Here is a 27,455-nt window from a genome sequence, read left to right on the forward strand (position 1 = left end):
TACCTCACGTGGAAGATGGTGATGTTGCTTGCCCAGGCTTCTGCTAGGTGTGTCTCAGATTTGGGGGCTCTATCGTGTAAAAGTCCCTACTTGGTCTTTTACGAGGACAGAGCTGAGCTCAGGACTAGACAGCAGTTCCTGCCGAAGGTTGTCTCTGCATTCCACTTGAATCAACCGATTGCAGTCCCGTCAAGTTCTGGTACATCTCCTCTGGAGTCGTTGGATGCCCTGAGGGCCTTGAAGATCTATGTCAAGAGAACGGCTCGGATCAGAAAGACTTATTCCTTGTTCGTGCTGTATGATGCACAGAAAATGGGTTGCCCTGCTTCTAAGCAGTCCATTGCTCGTTGGATTAGGTTGGCTATCCAGCAGGCCTATGTGTCGGCAGCCTTGCCCGTTCCACAGTCTCTGAAGGCCCGTGGAGTCTTGGCCTTTCAACTATGCCGAGCTGCTACCTGGTCGGGGAAGAACACCTTTGTGAAGTTCTACAAGTTTGATACCCTGGACAAAGAGGATACTCGGTTTGGGCAGGCGGTACTGCAGGGGTCTCTGCACGTTCCCGCCCATTCTGGATGCTTTGGGACATCCCCAGTGACCCCAGTATCCCTTATGGATGCCAGAGAAAACGGGATTTTAATACCTACCGGGTAATCCCTTTCTCGAAGTCCATAAGGGATACTGGGTGCCCGCCTCTGTGCGTTGAATGCAGGTTTTTCTTTTTCAAAAGTTACCTGTTCAGCTGTTGCTGTTTTGTTCCAGCTGTTTCTGGTTGTTTTTATGTTATGGTGTGCTGGTGTGTGAAACTCACCACTCCTTGTTGTTATGTTCCTTCTCTCAAGGCACTATTTTCTCCTTCGTGCACTATTTATAACTGCCTGTTGGAGGGGGCGTAGAGGGGAGGAGCCAGCGCACCCAGTTGAAGAAATTTAAAGTGCACTGGCTCCTTTGGACCCCTTCTATACCCATCGTATTAAGTGACCCCAGTATCCCTTTTGGACTGCGAGAAAGGGATTTACCGGTAGGTATTAAAATCCCAGTCTTTTTATGCATCCCTAATTTAAGTAGAGCATTTAATTTGCAGAAAACACTTGCTATCATTTTTCACTGTTACAGAAAAATGCTTATACCAGCTCTCTGACACAATTTATGAACTCCAGATACGATGCTTTTGCCCACTAACACACTTCTTCACTGTTATTCAATGTTAGTTTGTATTTTTTGGGGTACAGGCTGATTTTTCCATATTCACCTACCGTATACTTCTACAAAAAAACAAGAATTATCGGGCAAATGCCAGAGTTAGCATTTTCTAATTGAATTTCCTGTAAAACAGGAGTGTGCATACAGGCGTTAAGTGACATTAGCTAGCGATAGGTCTGTTAACACCCGAAGCATAGCACTTTATCTCCTTAAACTGAATTCCCCCCCTATGTATACAATTTGCTTGCAAATTACAGTAAAGCGAGTATTTTATTATCTTATTATTTTCTTCAGGGGGCCCCATAATTTGGAGTACTGGATACAATGTTTTAAACATTATAATCCTCATTGAGAGACTGATTTTAGAGTAAAGGAGTACTAGGAGCATCCTTGCACCTGGACAATACATTTTGCAATCTAAGGGGTGCAAATACATTTATTTTTGCATGTAAGGTAAATGCTGGCTTCCATTTGTAGCACCAAAGATGCGGTTAACATTACGGCACTCGGGATGCTGGCCATTATGTGAATCCTGGTGCCGGAACTCTGACCACTGACATCCCCAAGGTAAGTATCTGTGTTACTGTTAGGGTTAGGCACTAGAGGGGGGGGGGGGGTTTTAGCCCTACCCGCCTTCCCCCAAATTTTAGACTTAGCTGACACCCCAGGTGGGTTAGGGGAGGGGAAACATAATTACCCCATCCCCTGTTGGCATTTTAATTATCGGGATATGCCGGCATAAGTCATAAGACCGTCGTCATCCCTGCTGCCAGTAATTTGTATCACGCCCTTCTAAACCGATTTATTTTTACAATGTAGTGTTGAGCTAGGACATGCACCCTCCAAATCTAATGGTCTCTGCACATTTTATACTTTCACCAACTGCAGTATTGTTGGGTTCTTATTTTTGTTTTTGCTTCCATCTTTGAAAAAGTCCCTGAGCATCTTAATTCATTCCTGGATTGCAGCTCTACCGCCACAACCCCACCCACGCCCCTCCCCCACAACCCCACCCACGCCCCTCCCCCACAACCCCACCCACGCCCCTCCCCCACATCTTTAGGAATGCTTGAAACTGCTCTTGTAATCTAGTAAAATATGTTGGCCTTTCTCTCTCACACTATGTACAGCTGTGAGTGATTGTATTGGTATGTTTTCGAGCTGAACCATACAGTAGACACATAACTGGAAGAGTGACTCGATCTTATACATCACTGCATGTCTTTATAAAAACAGAGGACGAGATCTGCTTATTAAATGGTATAAAATGTACTGTAATGCAGACAAAACTTAAACTTAAAACAAAACTTAATTATTTTCTACCTGAATATGTGTCCGTATTAAGCAGGGCATACTGTTAACATGACTCGCACTAGATGCCTGGAAAAGGTATCCAAGTACACATTGCATTAAATATTGAACAAAGAAGAGCAAACATTTCAGTATTCAGAGTGGTGAGAACCTTTTAATAGAGTTTTATTTGGTTATACAGCAGGTGTTGTTGCTAACAGTGTGTGCAGTTATGATCACTATCTGCTGATGTTGCTGCTCATTTACTTTGTAAGCTTTGTACTTTGTACTTTATGTGAGATTGCAGATTTTTACCAGGGGCGCAAAGGGGAATTTCCAAAGGAACAGATTGGCCATGTGCCTGCTATCTGCATATTTAATTAGGAGAAATATTACTTGGTAAAATTGTTGACGTCATTAAACAACTTTTGAACTTCCCCAATTCAATTATTTAGCAATTTGCTCTGTATCAGGTTTGTTCTGTGCAGGAATGCTTACAAGTCTTGGACAATTGTATCACGAATGCATCCTTTGAGACTTCTCTAATGGAGTAAATATTTAGGTCTCAGGAAGTGGACTGTTAAACTAGCAGTCTATAAACTATATATAGGTGACTTGGCTATACCTATATTCCAGACCAATGAGCAGTATATAAGTGTATAAGTTAGTTCCCAACTTTTACTTTTATCTTGTTTATACCACGTTTGCTATTATTATTTATTATTAACAGTTTCTTATATAGTGCAGCAAATTCCGTTGCGCTTTCCAATTTGAAATAACAATAACAAACTGGGTGATAACGGTCATAGAGGTAGGAAGGCCCTGCTCGCAAGCTTACAATCTATTGGTGTATTAATTGCACCAAAACTGTGTCTGTAATACTGATGTCATAGTGACCATTTATCTGTATGACAGCCAATTCTGCCAGTTGTCATGTGAAATCAGACGGCACTGTGATTTGTCAAGAGGTGAATAAACAAAATATATTGTTAATGACCATTTATGAAGCAAGTTGCTAGATAGCAGTGCATTGCTTGGGAATACAAAATGTGAACATGCCTTCATTTATATCTATATGCTACAGATGTGTCACAAGCGTAAATATACCATGCGGCGTGAGACAACCGGCACAAGTGAGGCACTCCTAGTGGGGAACCATAGTGACTTTTTGCTTAAATTTGTATCTTGGTCACAAAGCAGTTGCAGCGAAACACCACGGAGTCTGTACAAGTGCTGTGAATTCGTTTCCGATATATACAAAGTCGCAGATGAAGCACAACAGGACATGGCATGAAAAAAGCAGCTGCATTATAGCGCTTCGTATACAGATTCAGACTCTACAGTCTCGTGATTGGTAGTTTGAGAAAAATGTGTTTCCTGTTGTATAGGAAGTAAAGGTTTCTGGAAGATATTTTGGCATAATTGCTAATTAAATGTTGCTTCTTCAGGATTTAAAATAGGCCAAATTAATTTATTTCATCGTAGGTGCACTAGTTACATGATGGGGTATATTCAATTGAAGTCGAAAACTGCCATCTGTCGAAAAGACGGCAGTTTTTGACTTTTTTTGGTCGAATCCTGATTCAACATATTCAATATTTTGCAAAATTTTTCGACAAGTCGATAAATTCGACTTGTCGAAAAGCACGTGGATCAGCGGATCAGCACGTGGATAGCTGCCGATCCACGTGTTGATGACAAAAACGGGGCCAAATCCGACAGGTTTTGGTCCCCTTTTCGACCATCTCAATCCGACATCAAAATGTCGGTATGAGATGGACCCAGAGGGGGGGAGCTGCAGGGAGACGGGGGGACAGCCAGCGGGCATACAGGAGATCAGCGCTACGATCAGCACTGCAGCTGGATGTCACTCACTCGCCCGACCTCACGGCAGCTTCCACCCGGCTCCAGCACGCTGCTGGAGCCAGGTGGAAGCTGCCGTGAGGTCGGGCGGTTGAGTGACATCCTGCTGCGCGCTGATCTCCTCTGGATGCCGCCTGCTGTCCCTCCGCGGCTCGCCCCCCCCCCCCCCCCCCCCCCTCCTCCTCTGGGTCCCATCTAAATTCGACTTGAAAAAGTCGAATTTTAGATGGGATTGAATAGGGGTTGTCGGATCCATTCCGACAAATACATGTCGGAATGGATCCGACTTTAATTGAATATACCCCGATATGTGGTATCTGCTACATTATGAGCAAATGTCTCCTACACCTCAGTGGATGCATAGATTTCAGTTGCTCTTTATTTATTTTTCTTTTAAAGTATTATGCCAACAATACTATTACTGTGCTGTTTTAAATTTACTTAAATATAGTAGTTGTCTTTTCTTTCTTTCTTTTGTTTGGCATTTTAAATCTGTGGATACAATATTTTGGGTTCAAGTAAGTATTTTTTCTGTTGTGAAGATTGAGGCAAACTAGGCTCTCCTGTCTCTCAGAGATGAAAAAGAAGTAAGATTAGTCTATTAGTGTACTTGGCATTGCTACATATGTCACAATAAATGTAACATTGCCACTTTAAAAAGCCTGCGTAGAGATGATTGTGCTCGGAGGGCACCAATCAAAAGCTGCAGACTTTGTTAATGGGTTTCTGGTTTAAAGATTTGTAATTGGTAATGCAATTAACTGCTTTGGAAGACCTATCCTATTCGATATGTTTACATTGAATATAGAACATGTTTTGTAACAATTGTGCTGAGCTATCCAGTGATAGACAGCTCCACAGCTGGTTTCCAGGTATTGTAGAATTAGGACATTGTATATTTTATTACTAATTCAACCTGGCACAGTTGGCTGCCCATTGCATAATGTTCTAGGTGAAGGATTTGTAGAAGTTTCTTATGTGTGGGAAAGCTGTAGGTACTTTCTTAAGCTGTCATATTTGAAATGTTTCAGTCTGCAAAATGCCTAAGGCCAGGGCACTTCCTGGTGATGGGGCATAAATAGCGAAATATACAGAATGAAACATGTACACTTCAAGAGTTTATATGCATACACTACAATTACATGGGTGTAGTATGGTATGCCGGTGGCCGAGCAGCCGGCATACCGACAGCTGGGCGAGCGCAAATGAGCCCCTTGCGGGCTCGCTGCGCTCTCCACACTGCGGGCACGGTGGCGCGCTACGCGCACCACACTATCTATTCTCCCTTCAGGGGTGTCGTCGACACCCAAGAGGGAGAAAAGGTGTCGGTATGCCGGGTGTCTGGATTCCGGCGCCAGTATACTGTACGCCGGGATCCCAGCAGCCGGCAAACTGAAGACCACCCAATTACATAACTTACTAGCGTGATATGTTGCTCTTGCCAAAAGGTTTAGATCAATCTGCAATAACACTTCCTGCATAAACAACACTTAGGTCACTGGAATATGTTATTCTAAGTAAAAAAAAACTAAAATGTTTGGATATTTTGATGTGTAGAATGGGACAGATATAAAACTTTGACATGTGCAATATATGTTTTGAAAACCATAGATATTTTAAAGAGGTGGGTACGAAAACCAGGCAGTTAAGAGTCCTGACAAATCCCGGTAACTATTTTCACCCTAACTCTCCCCACCCACAGCCTATCACTACCCTCCCCCCCCCCCTATCCGCAGCCTAACCACAACCTCCCTCACCCCCGCAGTTTAACCCCAACACCCCGTACTTACCTCCGGGATGTGTCAGGATTATGACATTCAGGATCCTGCTGTTGAGACTTTGACCACATTCATTTTAAAGAACGTTTTTGGTTTGAAATAAAAATGAATTTTGTGATTTCTTTGAGCATTGCCTGCTTTCATACTTCAGTGGATGAGAAAAATCTTATAGAGGATGCCTCTCCTCTGTCTATAGATGGGAATGTGATATACTGTATACTGTGCCTTTGCCCATGTTGGTTCCAGTAAACTCTGTGTTCATTTTGTATTATAAACATTTTTACACTGCAGCCTGCCCTTGTCTAATCTTTCATTTCCTTCATTCTTATTCTCAAATTCTCTTCCTCCTTCTAAATGCCACTACTGTCTGTTTTAAGTCCGTCCTGTTTCTCTAAAACAGGTTTCTGTCTTAAAAGGGGGTGGTCTTCAGTATGCCGGCTGTCGGGATCCCGGCGCACAGTATACCGGCGCCGGAATCCCGACAGCCGTCATACCGACACTTATTCTCCCTCGTGGGGGTCCACGACCCCCCTGGAGGGAGAATAAAATAGCGTGGCGCACGCAGCGAGCCCGCAAGGGGCTCATTTGCGCTCGCCACACTGTCGGTATGCCGGCGGTCGGGCTCCCGGCGCCGGTATGCTGGTCGCCGGGAGACCGACCGCCGGCATACCATACTACACCCCTTAAAAGGCTATCCTCCTACGTGGTGGGTACATTTTCACAGGTCTATAAAACGTTCACCAGGACAGACTGTCTTCCTGAATTAACACATTGTAGACTTAGTTTGCCACGTTTGGCATAATGTTAATGCCGGCCACTATATAAAAAACAATAAAAACAAATAAATATAAGAACGGTTTTGCTATGACTGTCGAAATAGGATTTCTGCCCTAAATCAGCGCATGCTGTGTCGCACATAGCTTTTTTTTGTGTGTGTGTTTGTGGACTTGGGCTTATCTGCCATTCCTCACTAGTCACTGTAGTCCACAATATGTTTATTATTTCAAGTTTATTCAATAAGTTGTACTATACAGCATTATGGTTTTAGGGAAGATTATTTTTATTATTATTTTGTTGAGTTAAACTTTGCCTGATGCATTATTAATACTATTCTCCCCTCCCTTGAGCCCTACAAGTTACTGTACCACAACCTGTTGGCACTGTGACCTATTATGGACATTCCTTTTGATGGAGTCCTAGCTGGGATATGAATCATACTGCAAAACGAGCCATTTAAGTGTTAATTTTAAAAGCTCCTATAGTAACTATTTCCAGATTAAGAGCACTGTGACTTTTTTTTTTTTTTTTTTTATCTATTTTGATATTATTATATTTTCAATTATTGTGTTTTGTAATAAATTGCACTATAATTCTTTGTACCAAACCGTCCCACTAGTATTATTACAGCCAGTGCTGGTACACACTTTTATCTTTACTTGGTTTTATTCCTTGAGGATCTGACCACCCCCGGTACCAGCTGCTGCTGACTGCGCACCCAAAATCTCTGAGATAGAGGTCAATGTTAGTATCTCATTTAAAAATATATGGTGCAAAAAATAAGATTTTACTTACCGATAAATCTATTTCTCGTAGTCCGTAGTGGATGCTGGGGACTCCGTCAGGACCATGGGGATTAGCGGCTCCGCAGGAGACAGGGCACAAAAATAAAGCTTTAGGATCAGGTGGTGTGCACTGGCTCCTCCCCCTATGACCCTCCTCCAAGCCTCAGTTAGGATACTGTGCCCGGACGAGCGTACACAATAAGGAAGGATTTTGAATCCCGGGTAAGACTCATACCAGCCACACCAATCACACCGTACAACTTGTGATCTGAACCCAGTTAACAGTATGACAACGTAGGAGCCTCTGAACAGACGGCTCACAACAAGAACAACCCGATTTTTTTGTAACAATAACTATGTACAAGTATTGCAGACAATCCGCACTTGGGATGGGCGCCCAGCATCCACTACGGACTACGAGAAATAGATTTATCGGTAAGTAAAATCTTATTTTCTCTAACGTCCTAGTGGATGCTGGGGACTCCGTCAGGACCATGGGGATTATACCAAAGCTCCCAAACGGGCGGGAGAGTGCGGATGACTCTGCAGCACCGAATGAGAGAACTCCAGGTCCTCTTTAGCCAGGGTATCAAATTTGTAGAATTTTACAAACGTGTTCTCCCCCGACCACGTAGCTGCTCGGCAGAGTTGTAATGCCGAGACCCCTCGGGCAGCCGCCCAGGATGAGCCCACCTTCCTTGTGGAATGGGCCTTGACAGATTTAGGCTGTGGCAGGCCTGCCACAGAATGTGCAAGTTGAATTGTGCTACAAATCCAACGAGCAATCGTCTGCTTAGAAGCAGGAGCACCCAGCTTGTTGGGTGCATATAGTATAAACAGCGAGTCAGATTTTCTGACTCCAGCCGTCCTTGAAATATATATTTTCAATGCCCTGACAACGTCCAGCAACTTGGAATCCTCCAAATCGCTAGTAGCCGCAGGCACCACAATAGGCTGGTTCAGGTGAAACGCTGACACCACCTTAGGCAGAAAATGAGGACGCGTCCGCAGTTCTGCCCTGTCCGAATGGAAAATCAGATATGGGCTTTTATACGATAAAGCCGCCAATTCTGACACTCTCCTGGCTGAAGCCAGGGCCAGTAGCATGGTTACTTTCCATGTAAGATATTTCAAATCCGCCGATTTGAGTGGCTCAAACCAATGGGATTTGAGAAAATCCAAAACTACATTAAGGTCCCACGGAGCCACTGGGGGCACAACCGGGGGCTGTATATGTAGTACTCCTTTTACAAAAGTCTGGACTTCAGGAACTGAAGCCAATTCTTTCTGGAAGAAAATCGACAGGGCCGAAATTTGAACCTTAATGGACCCCAACTTGAAGCCCATAGACAATCCTGTTTGCAGGAAATGTAGGAATCGACCCAATTGAAATTCCTCCGTGGGGGCCTTCCTGGCCTCACACCACGCAACATATTTTCTCCAAATGCGGTGATAATGTTGTGCAGTCACCTCCTTCCTGGCTTTAACCAGTGTAGGAATGACCTCTTCTGGAATGCCTTTTTCCCTTAGAATTCGGCGTTCAACCGCCACGCCGTCAAACGCAGCCGCGGTAAGTCTTGGAATAGACACGGTCCCTGCTGAATCAGGTCCCGTCTTAGAGGTAGAGGCCACGGATTTTCCGTGAGCATCTCCTGAAGTTCCGGGTACCAAGTTCTTCTTGGCCAATCCGGAGCCACGAGTATCTTTCTTACTCCCCTTTGCCGTATAATTCTCAGTACTTTGGGTATGAGAGGCAGAGGAGGAAACACATACACTGACTGGAACACCCACGGTGTTACCAGAGCGTCCACAGCTATTGCCTGAGGGTCTCTTGACCTGGCGCAATACCTGTCCAGTTTTTTGTTGAGGCGAGACGCCATCATATCCACCTTTGGTTTTTCCCAACGGTTCACAATCATGTGGAAGACTTCTGGATGAAGTCCCCACTCTCCCGGGTTTAGATCGTGTCTGCTGAGGAAGTCTGCTTCCCAGTTGTCCACTCCCGGAATGAACACTGCTGACAGTGCTATCACATGATCTTCCGCCCAGCGAAGAATCCTTGCAGCTTCTGCCATTGCTCTCCTGCTTCTTGTGCCGCCCTGTCTGTTTACGTGGGCGACTGCCGTGATGTTGTCCGACTGGATCAACACCGGCTGACCCTGAAGCAGGGGTTTTGCCAGGCTTAGAGCATTGTAAATCGCTCTTAGCTCCAGTATATTTATGTGAAGAGACATCTCCAGGCTTGACCATACTCCCTGGAAGTTTCTTCCCTGTGTGACCGCTCCCCAGCCTCTCAGACTGGCATCCGTGGTCACCAGGACCCAGTCCTGTATGCCGAATCTGCGGCCTTCTAACAGATGAGCACTCTGCAACCACCACAGAAGAGACACCCTTGTCCGTGGCGATAAGGTTATCCGCTGATGCATCTGCAGATGCGATCCGGACCATTTGTCCAGCAGATCCCACTGAAAAGTTCGTGCGTGGAATCTGCCGAATGGGATTGCTTCGTAAGAAGCCACCATCTTTCCCAGGACTCTTGTGCATTGATGCACAGACACTTTTCCTGGTTTTAGGAGGTTCCTGACAAGTTCGGATAACTCCTTGGCTTTCTCCTCCGGAAGAAACACCTTTTTCTGAACCGTGTCCAGAATCATTCCCAGGAACAGCAGACGTGTTGTCGGGGTCAACTGAGATTTTGGAAAATTCAGGATCCACCCGTGTTGTTGCAGCACTACTTGGGTTAGTGCTACTCCGTCCTCCAGCTGTTCTCTGGACCTTGCCCTTATCAGGAGATCGTCCAAGTAAGGGATAATTAATACGCCTCTTCTTCGCAGAAGAATCATCATTTCGGCCATTACCTTGGTAAAGACCCGAGGTGCCGTGGACAATCCAAACGGCAGCGTCTGAAACTGATAATGACAGTTTTGCACCACGAACCTGAGGTACCCTTGATGTGAAGGGCAAATTGGGACATGCAGGTAAGCATCTTTTATGTCCAGGGACACCATAAAGTCCCCTTCTTCCAGATTCGCTATCACTGCTCTGAGTGATTCCATCTTGAACTTGAATTTTTGTATGTACAAGTTCAAAGATTTCAGATTTAGAATAGGTCTTACCGAGCCGTCCGGCTTCGGTACCACAAATAGCGTGGAGTAATACCCCTTTTCCTGTTGTAGGAGGGGTACCTTGACTATCACCTGCTGAGAAAACAGCTTGTGAATGGCTTCCAATACCGTCGCCCTGTCTGAGGGAGACGTTGGCAAAGCAGACTTTAGGAACCGGCGAGGGGGAGACTTCTCGAATTCCAACCTGTAACCCTGAGATACTACCTGCAGGATCCAGGGGTCCACCTGTGAGCAAGCCCACTGCGCGCTGAAATTCTTGAGTCGACCCCCCACCGTTCCTGAGTCCGCTTGTAAAGCCCCAGCGTCATGCTGAGGGCTTTGCAGAACCCGCGGAGGGCTTCTGTTCCTGGGAAGGAGCTGCTTGCTGCCCTCTCTTACCCTTTCCTCTGCCTCGGGGCAGATATGACTGTCCTTTTGCCCGCTTCTTATAGGACCGAAAGGACTGCGGCTGAAAAGACGGTGTCTTTTTCTGTTGGGAGGGGGTCTGAGGTAAAAAGGTGGATTTCCCGGCAGTTGCCGTGGCCACCAAATCCGATAGACCGACGCCAAATAATTCCTCCCCTTTATACGGCAATACTTCCATATGCCGTTTGGAATCCGCATCACCTGACCACTGTCGTGTCCATAAACTTCTTCTGGCAGATATGGACATCGAACTTACTCTCGATGCCAGAGTGCAAATATCCCTCTGAGCATCTCGCATATAAAGAAAAGCATCCTTTAATTGCTCTAAAGTCTGTAAAATACTGTCCCTATCCAGGGTATCAATATTTTCAGTCAGGGAATCCGACCAGACCACCCCAGCACTGCACATCCAGGCTGAGGCGATGGCTGGTCGCAGTATAACACCAGTATGTGTGTATATACTTTTTAGGGTAATTTCCAGCCTCCTATCAGCTGGATCCTTGAGGGCGGCCGTATCAGGAGACGGTAACGCCACTTGTTTTGATAAGCGTGTGAGCGCCTTATCCACCTTAGGGGGTGTTTCCCAGCGCGCCCTAACCTCTGGCAGGAAAGGGTATAATGCCAATAACTTTTTTGAAATTCGCACTTTTCTATCTGGGTTAACCCACGCTTCATCACATACATCATTCAATTCCTCTGATTCAGGAGAAACTACAGGTAGTTTTTTCACCCCCCACATAATACCCCTTTTTGTGGTACTTGTAGTATCAGAGATATGCAAAGCCTCCTTCATTGCCGTGATCATATAACGTGTGGCCCTACTGGAAAATACGTTTGTTTCTTCACCGTCGACACTAGATTAAGTGTCCGTGTCTGGGTCTGTGTCGACCGACTGAGGTAAAGGGCGTTTTACAGCCCCTGACGGTGTCTGAGACGCCTGGGCAGGTACTAACTGGTTTTCCGGCCGTCTCATGTCGTCAACTGATTTTTGTAATGTGCTGACATTATCACGTAATTCCATAAACAAAGCCATCCATTCCGGTGTCGACTCCCTGGGGGGTGACATCACCATTACCGGCAATTGCTCTGCCTCCACACCAACATCGTCCTCATACATGTCGACACACACGTACCGACACACAGCAGACACACAGGGAATGCTCTATTGAAGACAGGACCCCACTAGCCCTTTGGGGAGACAGAGGGAGAGTTTGCCAGCACACACCCAAGCGCTATAATATATATGGGAACAACCCTATATAAGTGTTGTATCCTTATAGCAGCTTAAATATAGTAATATCGCCAAAAAAAGTGCCCCCCCTCTCTGTTTTACCCTGTTTCTGTAGTGCAGTGCAGGGGAGAGTCCTGGGAGCCTTCCTCACAGCGGAGCTGAGCAGGAAAATGGCGCTGTGTGCTGAGGAGAATAAGCCCCGCCCCCTATTTCGGCGGGCTCTTCTCCGGAGTTTGTGAGATCTGGCAGGGGTTAAATACATCCATATAGCCTCAAGGGCTATATGTGATGTATTTTTTAGCCATAAAAAGGTATTATACATTGCTGCCCAGGGCGCCCCCCCAGCGCCCTACACCCTCCGTGACCGCTGTGTGAAGTGTGCTGACAACAATGGCGCACAGCTGCAGTGCTGTGCGCTACCTCAGGAAGACTGAAAAGTCTTCTGCCGCCTGCTTCTGGACCTCTTCCATCTTCGGCATCTGCAAGGGGGGTCGGCGGCGCGGCTCCGGGACCGGACTCCATGGCTGGGCCTGTGTTCGATCCCTCTGGAGCTAATGGTGTCCAGTAGCCTAAGAAGCCAATCCATCCTGCACGCAGGTGAGTTGACTTCTCTCCCCTAAGTCCCTCGATGCAGTGAGCCTGTTGCCAGCAGGACTCACTGAAAATAAAAAACCTAAAAACTTTTTCTAAGCAGCTCTTTAGGAGAGCCACCTAGATTGCAACCTGCTCGGACGGGCACAAAAACCTAACTGAGGCTTGGAGGAGGGTCATAGGGGGAGGAGCCAGTGCACACCACCTGATCCTAAAGCTTTATTTTTGTGCCCTGTCTCCTGCGGAGCCGCTAATCCCCATGGTCCTGACTGAGTCCCCAGCATCCACTAGGACGTTAGAGAAATAAAAGGAACATAAAAATCTTGAAAGAGAAGCTGTGAAGGCACAAACATTCTCCCTCAGCCACATGAAGGCCTACATAGACGAGTGGGATTTGTTAATAAATGTACAAATCTGTGTATATTAGGAGCAGGCTAAGCAGAATATAGATAATAGAAAGGACTTACCCTCTGCATAATCTTGCAACTAATGGGCCCTACAGACGCAGGGACCCGCCGCCGAGCTGGTGCCTGGGGGAGTGAAGTTTTTTCCTCCCTCCCCCCCCCCCCCCCCCCCACCAATGATGAACGAGCGCTGAGTTCTCGTTCATTAATGAACGAGAACGTTCATATCGTTCACTTAAATCTTTCAGTGTGTAGGGCTCATAAGGTGTGAAACCAGAGGTAATTTGAGAGAGCTGGTTGCCTAGAAGGCCCACAAAAGTCTTGTGAAAGATGGATACGGGGATGCTATGGAAGCCTGTATCAGGTAGTGGTCTACACAATGTTCCCTGCAGCTCTCCATGGCATTGAGAAGATAATTAATGCTCACAACTAATGACCGCTGTCAGATGCTAATTACATGGCTACTGGTATACCTTAATCATTAATTGGGCAGTACTTGTTATAATTAATCCAAGGTCTTTTTGTTTCCCAATTAGAACTATATTAGCTTTTACAAAATCCATATTCTCAAGTCATCTAGCAATCTGCAATAATTTTGTATGTTGATTTTAGAAATCACTTTGATACATCATCCAATCAGTACAGCTGTATTCACATGCACCCTTTTTCACACACACATCAGCTATTTGCATAGAATAGCTGTTCTTGAGGTGTGTGTGTGTCAGTGTATATAAACTTATTTTTTTTTTAATTGTGTATTTCAACTATACAATATTAGAGATCAGTGTTGAAAGTTAAATGTGTTACTTGTTTTATTATCTTGTGTTTGTTATTTTTTTTATCTTCTCTATATATAATGTAATGATTTTAGCCTGAAAGTAGATCCTAACTTCTGTAATTTGCATTTCTCCCCCTTTCTCTCGGTCTGTCATTCTACCTCCATGACGCACATGTGCTCCGGTACACACCTTGGCTCTGCGTTTGCTTGGACTTATCAGCTTTTGGTTAAGGGGGTGAATGAGACTTTGGTAGCTCAGAGAGTTGTACCTGCCCTCATCACACTCTCCAGCGATCCGGAAATGTAAGTTTCCCCAAAGCTGCCTTATGCCCTAAGCCTCCTCATTTGTTGCAAATGAGCAGTAGTTTACTGTATGTATTTTGTAATGTCCTTACATACCTACCATAAAAGTTACTTTTTATATATTTATATATTGTACAGCATTCACTTTATAACTTAATTAATGTTTTTGCAATTTGGAGCATTCTAACATGCAGAATACAGGGTTATATTTTCACTAACCTATTTAAGAAAGTGATACTGCAGCGTAAGTCCTGTAGTTTGTCTTACTACTTCTTTACCTGTATGGTGAGTAATATAAAAAAGAGCAAGCTTAAAGTCTGTCCATCCACAGTCATAGCTTACAGTGATATAATATTCCGTTTATTTTCCTTTTATTCATTGCATCTTAGATCATTTTCCATAAAATACGCTTAGCTGAGTATAAATATGTTTTAAGAACCTATGAGGATACATATCTTGATCTAAATTTGTATTTAATAGGGGCCTGGTGTGTGGATAACTTGGATACAGATATTGTTGCATATAGTGTGGTCCATAGCAGGCAGTTTTTACAGCTCCTAAAGGAATTGGTGGCGTAGTGTAGAGAAACTCCATTACTCTCAGAAATGGGGCGTAAAAGTGATGGACATTCCAGTGCGGTAACTGGGAGGTTGCTAGAAGTTGGCGCAAATATTGTCTATCTCATAGGAGGCCAGAAAGAGGTGGAGTCACCGCACCTGCCATAGGGATAGTGAAAGTGATACTGGTGCGAGCGATGGTGTCTGAATAAACATCAGCGGTATTACAGCAGGCAGAGATGCTGAAAGTGGGTTTCTCAGCCACTGCACATTCAGTCACCGGCTGCTACACCACGGGAAGGACTGCTACTAGTATTTGCATATACACCGCAACATCCATCTCTGAAGCAGGCCCTTGCCTCCTGGGTAAAGCTGATTATCCGGTGGTTGTGCGAATCCTTAGTTATAAAACAAGTATTCCAGTCCTTGTTATATTTTCCAGAGAACCAGAACTGTGAGTTCCAATGACGTCATAAAATTTTGCGATTTTTAAGCTTTCTGTGATACTTTAATAGTGGCAAATTAAAGTAATTTTAAAATAGGTACTCCTTTCTGATTATGTTGTACTGTATTTACATGCAAATGTTCAATTGTCTCATTTATTGCAGCTCTGTGAGAATTGCCACAATCCCAGCTTTTGGCACCATCATGGAGACTGTTACCCAGAGAGAGGTGAGAATATCTATTTATGTGAGCATGTTGTGAAATAATAGAACATTTAAAATGCTGCAAACTTCACAATTATTAACACAAATTCCAAAAATACATGGCACTAGGTTAAAGTAGGTTTCTCCCTTTTATTATCATCATTATTATTATTATTATTATTATTATTAAAGGTACATGACATATGCTGGGTCACCTCGGCCCTGCCCCTCTTTGCCCACTGCTCTGTCCCAGCCCCAATGTATATACTTACCCTTCCTCGACACAGAGTAGTCATCCAGATAAGGTTAGACCTTGTGAGACTATTATATGGATTATGTTTTATTTACGTGGCGCCAAGTGTTCACAGCGCTGTACAGGGAGATTAACAATAGTAAAAATAAACAATACAATATACCGTAAAAAGGTTCAACCAGACCGTACATGAGCAAAAATCAGCCCGTGAGATAATGAAGAGAAATCTTTAGCGCTCCTTGGGGGATGTCCAATTAGCAGCTGTAATTTACCACTGCTAATGGATTCCCCTGGGGCTATCCTATTAAGGATTAAGTGGTTTAGAAAAAAACACTAGTGGGTTTATAACTAAAGAAGGCTTAATGTGTGGCGCACTCTATTAATGTTATATCATGAGTTAATTGAAACGTAAGTTTTATGTATATCATTTAAACAGGCATAAAACAAAACAGTTATTTGTCAGGCTGGGAAAAAATGTAATTATTGGTTATTATGCTAACCTTACCCTCGAAATAATTTTTTCCAAATGGGTACTAATCTTCTCTCATGTAGCAAGAAGTATAGGGATAAAGTAGTCAAAGTATTAATCTTAATATTATTATAAGCAAAGTTAAAATATGAAGGATATATACAGGTTTAGATTTATTATCTATGATATCTTAGTTTAACTTACCGTATATACTCGAGTATAAGCCGACTTTTTCAGCACTTTTTTTTGTGCTGAAAAAGCCACCTCAGCTTATACTCGAGTCAGTGGCAGTGGAAGGAGCGACATGGAGGGTACAGCGCGCGCCTCTCCTGTGTCCCTCCTGCATCTCCGGCGGCAGCGGCGGGTCTATTAAAGGAAGTACCCATTCGTGACCTCTGATCACGAACCGGTACTTCCTTTAATAGACCCGCCGCTGCCGCCGGAGATGCAGGAGGGACACAGGAGAGGCGCGCGCTGTGCGCTCCGTGTCCCTCCTTTAGAAGACAGCGCGGGATCGACGGAGGGGTAAGTAACAGGCACTGGGGGAGGGGGCATATGTGGCAGCATGAGGGGCATATGTGGCAGCATGAGGGGCATATGTGGCAGCATGAGGGGCATATCTGGCACTGTGGGGCATATCTGGCAGCATGAGGGCATATCTGGCACTGTGGGGCATATGTGGCAGCATGAGGGCATATCTGGCACATCTGGCACTGGGGCATATGTGGCAGCATGGGGGCATATCTGGCACATCTGGCACTGTGGGGCATATTTGGCAGCATGAGGGCACATCTGGCACTGTGGGGCATATTTGGCAGCATGAGGGCATTTCTGGCACATCAGGCACTGTGGGGCATATCTGGCAGTATGAGGGCATATCTGGCACTGTGGGGGCATATCTGGCAGTATGAGGGCATATCTGGCAGTATGAGGGCTGTGTACGGCTAGAGCTGCATTTCCCACCCTAGGCTTATACTCGAGTCAATAAGTTTTCCCAGGTTTTTGTGGTAGAATTAGGTGCCTCGGCTTATATTCGGGTCGACTTATACTCGAGTATATACGGTAACTTAATTCTGATCTAAAAAAAATAGAGAAAAAACAACCTGTTTGAAGCTGCTCCCTGCAGAGCGCTTAATGCAGTACGCACTTGTTATAAAATCAATTTGGACACTTTGGGGTATATGCAATTGCGGTCGAATTCCCGAAATTGTCGAATTTCGGGTCATTTTCGCCAAAAAAAAAAAAATCGTCAATGCAATTCAGTGCTTTCCGACCAAAAAACGGACTTTCAAAATTCGACTTTTTGAAATTCGAATTTTTGCAAATTCGACTTTTCTGCAATGATACAAGTGCTGCAATTCGACAAAAGCATATTCAATTCAAGTTTGGAAATTCGACAGCAGTGCTTTTAGACAGCAAATTCGTCATTTTCAATCCGCCACACTTTGAAGGGTGAAAACAATAAAAAAAAATTTAAACATGTTTTTTTTGGTGTGTTTTTTTTAGGAATAGCATATCTATTTATATTAGAAGGGATTAGGTACTTTTTTTTTTTTTTTTTTTGGAGGCACAAATATTATTTATATATTTTTTAAAATATTATTTTTTTTTATTGCTGGAACGGTAAAATCCTAAAAAAAAATGGCGTGGGGTCCCCCCTCCAAAGCATAACCAGCCTCGGGCTCTTCGAGCTGGTCCTGGTTCTAAAAATGCGGGGAAAAAATTGACAGGGGATCCCCCGTATTTTTAAAACCAGCACCGGGCTCTGCGCCTGGTGCTGGTGCCAAAAATACGGGGGACAAAAAGAGTAGGGGTCCCCCGTATTTTTAACACCAGCATCGGGCTCCACTAGCTGGACAGATAATGCCACAGCCGGGGGTCACTTTTATGCCGTGCCCTGCGGCCGTGGCATTAACTACCCAACTAGTCACCCCTGGCCGGGGTACCCTGGGGGAGTGGGGACCCCTTCAATCAAGGGGTCCCCCCCCCCCAGCCACCCAAGGGCCAGGGGTGAAGCCCGAGGCTGTCCCCCCCATCCAATGGGCTGCGGATGGGGGGGGCTGATAGCCTTTTGTGATAATGAAAAGAATATTGTTTTTTCCAGCAGTACTACAAGTCCCAGCAAGCCTCCCCCGCAAGCTGGTACTTGGAGAACCACAAGTACCAGCATGCGTGAGAAAAACGGGCCCGCTGGTACCTGTAGTACTACTGGGGAAAAAATACCCAAATAAAAACAGGACACACACACCGTGACAGTAAAACTTTATTTCATACGTCGACACACACAATACTTACCTATGTTCACACGCCGACATCGGTCCTCTTCTCCATGTAGAATCCACGGATACCTGAAAATAAAAGATCAATATACTCACCTCAGCCAGGGTCCAGAGATACATCCACGTACTTGGCAAAAAAAGAAAACGAACACACGGACCACCGGACTGAAAGGGGTCCCATGCTGACACATCAGACCCCTTTCCACGAATGAGACCTGTCAGTGACAGCTGTCACACAAAGGTCTCTAAAGCCAATCAGGAAGCGCAACTTCGTTGCGCTCACCTGATTGGCTGTGCGCTGTCTTAACTCAGACAGCGCATCGCACAGCCCCGTCCATTATATTCAATGGTGGGAACTTAGCGGCTAGTGGTGAGGTCACCCGCCGGTCAGCGGCTGACCGCGGGTAACCCCACCGCTGACGGCAAAGTTCCCACCATTGAAACTAATGGAGCGGCTTTGCGATGCGCTGTCTGACAGCTCAGACAGCGCACAGCCAATCAGGTGAGCGCCACGGAAGTAGCGCTTCCTGATTGGCTGAAGGGACCTCAGTGACAGGAGTCACGTGGTGTCCCGGCATTCGGGGAAAGGGGTCTGATGTGAAAGCATGGGACCCCTTTCAGTACGGCATGGAACGGGTGTTCGGTTTGTTTTTTTAACAAGTACCTGGATTATACTCTGGACGTGGATGTACCTCTGGACGCTGGAAGGTGAGTATAATTTTTTCACAGGTACCCTCGGATCGTCGGAGACCGTGGCAGTCGACGTGTCAACATAGGTAAGTATGTGTGTGTCGGCAGTATGTAATAAAGTTGTACTTGTCACGGTGTGTGTGTCCTGTTTTTATTTGGGTATTTTTTTCCCAGTAGAACTACAGGTACCAGCGGGCCTGTTTTTCTCCCGCATGCTGGTACTTGTGGTTCTCCAAGTACCAGCTTGCGGGGGAGGCTTGCTGGGACTTGTAGTACTACTGGAAAAAACAATATCTTTTCATTATCACAAAAGGCTATCAGCCCCCCCATCCGCAGCCCATTGGATGGGGGGGGACAGCCTCGGGCTTCACCCCTGGCCCTTGGGTGGCTGGGGGGGGGACCCCTTGATTGAAGGGGTCCCCACTCCCCCAGGGTACCCCGGCCAGGGGTGACTAGTTGGGTAGTTAATGCCACGGCCGCAGGGCACGGCATAAAAGTGACCCCCGGCTGTGGCAGTATCTGTCCAGCTAGTGGAGCCCGATGCTGGTGTTAAAAATACGGGGGACCCCTACTCTTTTTGTCCCCCGTATTTTTGGCACCAGCACCAGGCGCAGAGCCCGGTGCTGGTTTTAAAAATACGGGGGATCCCTGCCCAATTTTTCCCCGCATTTTTAGAACCAGGACCAGGTTATGCTTTGGAGGGGGGACCCCACGCCATTTTTTTCCCCCGTTTTTTCCCGCTTTTTAAAATCGCGGCAAAATCCGCCAAATCGGACGATTTTCGCCCGCGGGACTGTCGAATCCGTTTTGCATTGAATATGGTGAATTCCGGCAGCCACCTGCCGGAATTCACCTGTCGAATTGTGTCGAATTTAAAAACGGCGATAATTTGCCGCGATTCGCCGTGAATTGCATATACCCCTTTGGCTTTACGATATAAAATATCTTTATTGAACAATCTCAGAGGCACAAAAGAGATTGTGACAAAGTAAATCTCCTTGTAACAACTTTGTTAGTTCAAAGATATAATTTCTGCAACCAAATTTGTCCTACAATATTCAGTACATCGTGGCAGGACATATGTATTATCACATATGCGTTTTTACCATTACAGTGTGCTCGATTTATCTATCCGTGCATTCCAGTTCTTTTTAGTCCAATAAACTATATTTATGGTATAGACCTCCAAGCAGAATGTTTCAATTCTGTTATTGTATCATCAAGATTGCTGTAATGGTAAAAACGCATATGTGATAATACATATGTCCTGCCGCGATGTACTGAATATTCTAGGACAAATTTGGTTGCAGAAATTATATCTTTGAATTAACAAAAGTTGTTACAAGGAGATTAAAGGCCCATACACACTTGGCGATTTTGAGCTGAAAGCAGCTCACTTTTGGTGTGTTGAGCTGCTATCCGCTCAAAGCCGCCCATTGTGTATGCCCCAGCGATGAGCGCTGATGCGCGCTCCCGCTCCATCGCTGGCAGCCGCCATTCATCTACTGATATTACTAGTAGATGAACGGCGGGGCGAATGGCTTTCCATAGCGTCATGCTTGTAATAATATTAAGATTAATACTTTGACTACTTTACCCCTATACTTCTTGCTACATGAGAGAAGATTAGTACCCATTTGGGAAAAATTATTTCGAGGGTAAGGTTAGTATTATAACCAATAATTTAACCTTTTCCCAGGCTGACAAATAACTGTTTTGTGTTATGCCTGTTTAAAACTCTGTTTTAAATAATAGTTAAGTTAAGTTTTAATTAATTCATGATACAACATTAAAAGAGTGCGCCACACATTAAGGGGTATATTCAATAAGAGTCGGTTCCGTTCCGACATGCAGTTGTCGGAATGGACCCGACAACCCCTATTCAATGGACGGCCAAAACCGACTGTCGGATTTGGCCGTACACAGGTCCTGTGCTGCCGCTGCTGTCTGCGGCTGCTGATGCGCTGACAGCAGCGGTGCAGATGGCGGTGGGCGTGAGCGGGACAGCGGCAGGGGGAGCAAGCTGCAGGGGACATGTCTGCGGCGGGGGGAGCAGAGATCGGCGGCCGGAGCTGGCTGATGGGGGACATGTCTGCAGCGGCGGGGGGAGGCGCTGCAGGGAGAGAGGTGCCTGGCCGGAGGACGGCCAGGCACCTCTCTCCCTGCAGTGCCTCCCCCCGCAGACATGTCCCCCCGCAGCCTGCTCCTCCCGCCGGCCGCCTATCTCTGCTCCCCCCGCAGCACCACTAGTCTCCTCATCTCAATCCAATTTATTTTAAAGTCGGATTGAGATTGTCGTAAACGGGGCTAAAACCTGTCGGGTTTGGCCCCGCTTCCGACAATGCACGCTGATCGGCGGCTGAAGCCTGCATTTGTCGGAATAAACGGGGCACTAATGAATAGGTCGGAACCCCTTCCAACCTAAAGCTGTCCGAAGCTGCCGTCTTTCCGACAAGACGGCAGCTTCCGACAGTTATTGAATATACCCCTAAGCCTTCTTTCTCTTACGTCCTAGAGGATGCTGGGGACTCCAAAAGGACCATGGGGTATAGACAGGATCCGCAGGAGCTTGGGCACACTATAAAGACTTCAACTGGGTGTGAACTGGCTCCTCCCTCTATGCCCCTCCTCCAGACCTCAGTTAGACTTTGTGCTCAGGAGTAACTGGACACACGCTAGGGGAGCTCTACAGAGTTTCTCTAAAATACTTTTTGTTAGGTTTTTTATTTTCAGGGAGACCTGCTGGCTACAGGCTCCCTGCATCGTGGGACTGAGGGGAGAGAAGTCAGACCTACTTCTTCTTAGTTCAAGGGCTCTGCTTCTTAGGCTACTGGACACCATTAGCTCCAGAGGGTTCAATCACTTGGTTCGCCTAGCTACTTGTTCCCGGAGCCGCGCCGTCAACCCCCTCACAGAAGCCAGAAGAAAGAAGCCGGGTGAGTATGAGAAGAACCGAAGACTTCAGTAACGGAGTTTTTTCTAAACCTCTTAATCTGTGATTGTATTTTGCTTAAGGGCGCGCCTCCAACCATTCTCATTAAATGTTTTGTATTTAAACTGTAGGAATACTCTTTTATCGGTTGGTTAATATTGAGATTTTGCTATGATTATTACTCTTGCCAGTGCATGGTTCCCCTGACTGCATGTCTCCCCTTAAACCAAAGGCTATCCTATTAACCCCGATATGGATACTTATCACAGATCACGTGTTATTGGCAGTAAGGCAGGTCATTTTCCGCCGATAAAAAGGAGCTATAACTGGATAGCTGGATTTTTGACTGATGATCATAGTAGGGTTATCGGCACTTGAGTATTTATACATAACTGCCTTGTGCTACCTACTTTAATTAGGTTTTCCAACCTTGGCAATATGTAGGCCTGTGCTTACCAAACTTGTCCCTCATGGCACCTGATAAATCCAGGCTTTATGAATATGCTAAAAGCACGGGTGACTTAATTAGTACCTCATTCAGGTTCATTTAATGATTTATGGTCAAGCATGGATAGCCTTAAAATCATTACTGTTAGGGTGCCTTGATGAATGAGCTTGGGAAACCGTGGTGTAAACCATGAATAAAGTATGGTGGTACACCTGGTGAGATGCTTAATCTAAGGGCTGCAGGTCTGATTGCCAGCAATATCTATACCAAATTGCATTAAGCATCTCACTAGTTAAAGTACACCTCCAATAAAATAACTGGTTCTCAACCACTTGTTCTTAACCAAGGAGTTCTTTTGTACCATTTTGTATAGATGGTGCTGGCAATCAGACATGCAAGTAACCTTTTAACTGAAATTCAGAATCTCTCAGTGGTCATGGGCATCTTCTTAATACTCCAGTGGAAGAGGGATCGTACTTTAAACAGACTCGTCCATGCGTAGCACATGCTAGTGATAACATAACCTGTGTCCCATTCGTATTTGTCCCCAGCATTCTGCTGCTCACCTGTCATTGATGTCTCTAACCGTGCAGTTTGAGCTCTTTGGTAGGAGAGTGCATGTGTCAAATGTAGCTTGTAGAAAAGTAGGCCTATGGCAATGAGATAGTGATGCAACTAAATTAGAGGTTGATTGGTTGCCATGAGCGACTGGCTCACTTCTCCACTCTTATCACTACTTCATACATTTACCCCTTTATAACAGCATTAACCACTTAACTGGCTCAGAATTTGTTGTTTGTTTATGATTGAATTATGTTAAGAACATTTATTTAAAGGCACTGGGGTTGAGAACAAGGATGCAGAGGTGCTAGGAGATTTGCAGCTGCTGGAAGATTATCTTCCAGCAGGCACCCAGTGGGTGTTTCTAACAGCAGCTGCTGGGAGATTATCTTTCAGATGGCACCCAGTGGGCGTTTCTAACAGGCCACAGCCATGTCTGGCAATGCCCGGCATTGCGTGGTCGCAGCCCGTACGACCACGCCAGGCAAGTGGTTAAAACTGTTTCTGTGCCATATTTGCCAGTGACTGCTAGAAGGGCACAACTAAAGTTGACAAGTCAGATTGTGACATTTTTGCAGTGCAATTTAGAAAATGAAAGCAAACATCTAATGTTTGTAACACAACCTTTTTCTTTTGTTATGAATCTTGCAAGGGAATCCCTAAATCTCACTTTCTTCTTCAACCAGTCATTGGCTTCACAAAGAAAACTGAAATAACATCTGAAAGGCTGTGGTCAAGCACTAGAAAGTCCCCTGAAGGGAAAACAGATACTATTGTTATCAGTCACTAGCAAGCAACCATGTTGTGTCACTATTTGAAGAGTTGATAAGAAGGGATTAACGTATGCCGCCTTTATCAATGATACATGCCTGCTGCTCTTTGCTCACCTGTTCAGTCCACTTATCTTCCTACATCATAAAGTTACCACTAGTCTGAACAAATACACAGTGATCATAAAGATAACTCCCTCCCCAGCAGGTCTTCAAAATAGTCATCTGTCTCTGGTTATTGCATTTGAAATAATGACTCATTTTTTATGCTATCTGCCTTAATATGCTCAGTCTTCTATCATGAGCTCTTTCAATAAAGAACTCCAAAAAAGTCATATGTCACTTATCAAACTGCACAGGACTTGAGTTCATTCATTTACCAAAACTACTTGCCATCCAGATATGTTCTAGCATATCAGCGGGGTACACTATGTTCCACAGGGAAAAAAATCAGGTTGTAAGGCGGGATCTTGATCCAGAGGCACCATCAGGCAAAGCTTTGACTCCCAGGATGCATTGGGGCCTCCTCTATAACCCTGCCTCCAGACACTGAGTGCTCAGTTTCGAGTGGTGCCTGCAGGCAGCAGGTCACCTAACAGGCGGGCTGCACTGGGCATCCCTGAAAAAGCTTAGAAGTCTTCAAGGGCCGCAGCACTGTTATGTCAGGGTGACATTCAGTGCTGCGTCTCCGTCACCTCCCAAGCGGTGTCGCATACTCCCACGGCTCAGATCCCTGGTACTTGCGGCGGAGATGCTCCGGCTTAGGCAAACAGGCACAGACGCTCTCCTAGTTTGCGTGGCTGCTACGAAGGGAGGAGGTACAGTAAGAGGGTCCCCCAGATGGGACCCGCCACTAAATCGCGTTCCTGGTCGCAGTCTAGGGAGATGGACTGCGATGCTGGCGTGGACACTGTCACCGAGCAGGGACCCCACTATATCCGCCAGGGCATAGGAGTACAGGTCGGGTGTACTAGTGCCCTTATTGGTAAGGCTCCATAGTACCGGCGGTGAGGTCCAACATAGGGGAGTCTGCGCTTGACCTGTAGCACCTCCCCCGGCCCAGGGCGCCATCTCTTTGCAGATTTCCCGCCCTGGAGCTGCTTACACTTCCCTATATCGTGCTAATAATAATCTCTGCATTGCCTGTGACTGTGTGTGCCGGTATCTGCTATATGGTTTCACTCATGTGTATCCCATCTAAAGTAGCTGTCACTATATTCTGTACCCGAAGGGACTAGGTACGCCAGGGTCCTATAATATAGTGTACACAGTACTTAACACTATACGGATTTTTTATTCTGTTACAGTCATGTACACCGGGATTTAGTTCACCAGTGTGTGCACTCTTATTGTGTACTTTGTCCGCAGGTTGTGTACGCTCTCTGGCTTCATCGTACTAATAGCCTGATTGTTGCTTTATTACAATGTCTAACAATAAGGACAGTAAAACTCTGGAGGCTCCTGTAAAATGCAAGGTATGCTCCAGAGGTTTACCTGAGGGGGAAATATTGTGTGGTGGTCTGTGTTCAACATTTCATACACCTCCCAGTCAGCCTGCAGCTCCTGTACCTACAATGGAGCCACCCTGGGCTATGTTCACTACCCTCCTGGGGACTCTTGTAGACCGTTTAGCCCCCCCTATGGGACCTCCGGTGCCACTGCCACCACAAGTTGTCCGCCTTGGGCGGAAAAAAAATTGTTTACCCAGCTGCAGCATTTAAATCAGTCTTTGGTTAGACAGAAATCTACTCCAGGTCTCTCCCATGTCCCTGGGTCCTCTAAGCGGGCTGCTACCTCCTCACAATCCACTAGCCTCTCTGATGTTTCATCTGATGAGGAGGGGGAGCATACGGTCCTGTCAGACTCTGAATCATGTGTTACTGACGAGGGTTCTACCTTACAGGTTGATGTCTCTGCCCTTGTGGATGCTATTAAGCAGATCCTACAAATTACTGAGGATGAGGATTCCACTACAGTGGCCAAAAAAACTGATATGTTTAAACAACAGAAGGTGGTTAAAACTGTATTACCCCATTCTGATCATCTTGTGGACATCAGGAAGGAACCCTGGTCTACCCCATGTAAGAAATTCCCGCTCCGTAAACAGGCTTTGGCTCGCTATCCTCTCCCTGCTGAGTTATGTAGTGAGTGGGAAAATCCACCGCCGGTGGATTCTAACATTACCCGTCTCAAGTTGTCGTCTACTCTGCCTGTCACCACTGTCACCTCCCTGAAGGAACAGACAGATAAGTGTGTGGAGGGATGCCTGAAATCGATATATTCCCTTGCAGGGGCCATTCTTAGGCCCACCATAGCTGCTTCTTGGGCTGCAAAAGGTATTGAGGCGTGGGTTCAGGCGTTAAAGGATATTTCTGACAAAGCCAGACAATACCTGTCTTACATATGCACCGCCGCCTATTGCATTCAGGAGGCATCCTCTGAGGCGGTGGTACTGCCAGCCAAAGCGTCATCCACATCTGTCCTGGATAGCCGCATACTGTGGTTAAGGTCGTGGAAAGTGGATTTGGACTCCAAGAAGACCTTGGAGGTACTCCCCTTTACTGGGGACATTTTATTTGGAGAGGAGAGGACCTGAATAAAATAGTGTCTGAATTAGCAGCTGCTAAGACTGCTTTTCTTCCTCCTGCTAATCCTTCTACTCAGAAGGCAAAAACTACTACATTTTGTTCCTTTCGACCTCAAGGGTCAGTCTTACCCCAGACAATCTCGTGCTCCCAAGGCCACCAAGCCCAAGACGAAACGGTACGGGACAGCCGGTCAGCCTGCTTCGGAACAAGACAAGCCTGCTGCGTGATGGGGCGGGCCAGGGTGGGAGGTTGACTTCTACCGTTCGCCCAGGTCTGGTTAATGACCACTTCAGACGCTTGGCTACTGGAAGTTGTCTCTCATGGGTACGCTGTCTCATTCAAGAGACTTCACCCTCACCAGTTCTGCACTACGGTACTCCCTTTGGACCCATTGAAGGCGCAGGCTTTACAAACGGTGGTATGTTCTCTCCTGAGTACAGGAGTCATTGTGCCGGTACCTCAGTCTCAGCGTGTCAGAGGCTATTATTCAACCTTGTTTCTGGTTGGAAACCCAATGGATCTTTTCGGCCTATATTCAACCTTAAGTCACTGAACAAATTTGTGAGGGTAGCCAAGTTTCGTATGGAAACGTTGTGCTCTATTGTGCTGGCGATGGAACCCGGAGATTACATGGTATCCCTGGATATACAAGATGCTTATCTGCATATTCCTATTGCCATATTGCATCAGCAGTTCCTGCGATTTGCTATTGGCGACAGTCACTACCAATT

The 27,455-nt window shown here is 45.8% G+C and overlaps 1 protein-coding gene across 6 annotated transcripts in view; it reads left to right on the forward strand.

Annotated features, from left to right (window-relative positions):
• Nucleotides 1–27,455, forward strand: part of RELCH (RAB11 binding and LisH domain, coiled-coil and HEAT repeat containing) — a 292,769-nt gene that overhangs the window by 224,384 nt on the left and 40,930 nt on the right. For all 6 annotated transcript variants that reach the window (XM_063922986.1, XM_063922985.1, XM_063922987.1 and 3 more), the window contains 2 exons: nt 14,448–14,530; nt 15,696–15,759. In XM_063922986.1, the coding sequence (XP_063779056.1) occupies nt 14,448–14,530; nt 15,696–15,759 (147 nt within the window). The remainder of the gene's footprint in view (nt 1–14,447; nt 14,531–15,695; nt 15,760–27,455) is intronic.

The sequence above is a fragment of the Pseudophryne corroboree genome, chromosome 5 (assembly GCF_028390025.1).
Source record: "Pseudophryne corroboree isolate aPseCor3 chromosome 5, aPseCor3.hap2, whole genome shotgun sequence".
NCBI classification, from domain to species: Eukaryota; Metazoa; Chordata; class Amphibia; order Anura; family Myobatrachidae; genus Pseudophryne; species Pseudophryne corroboree.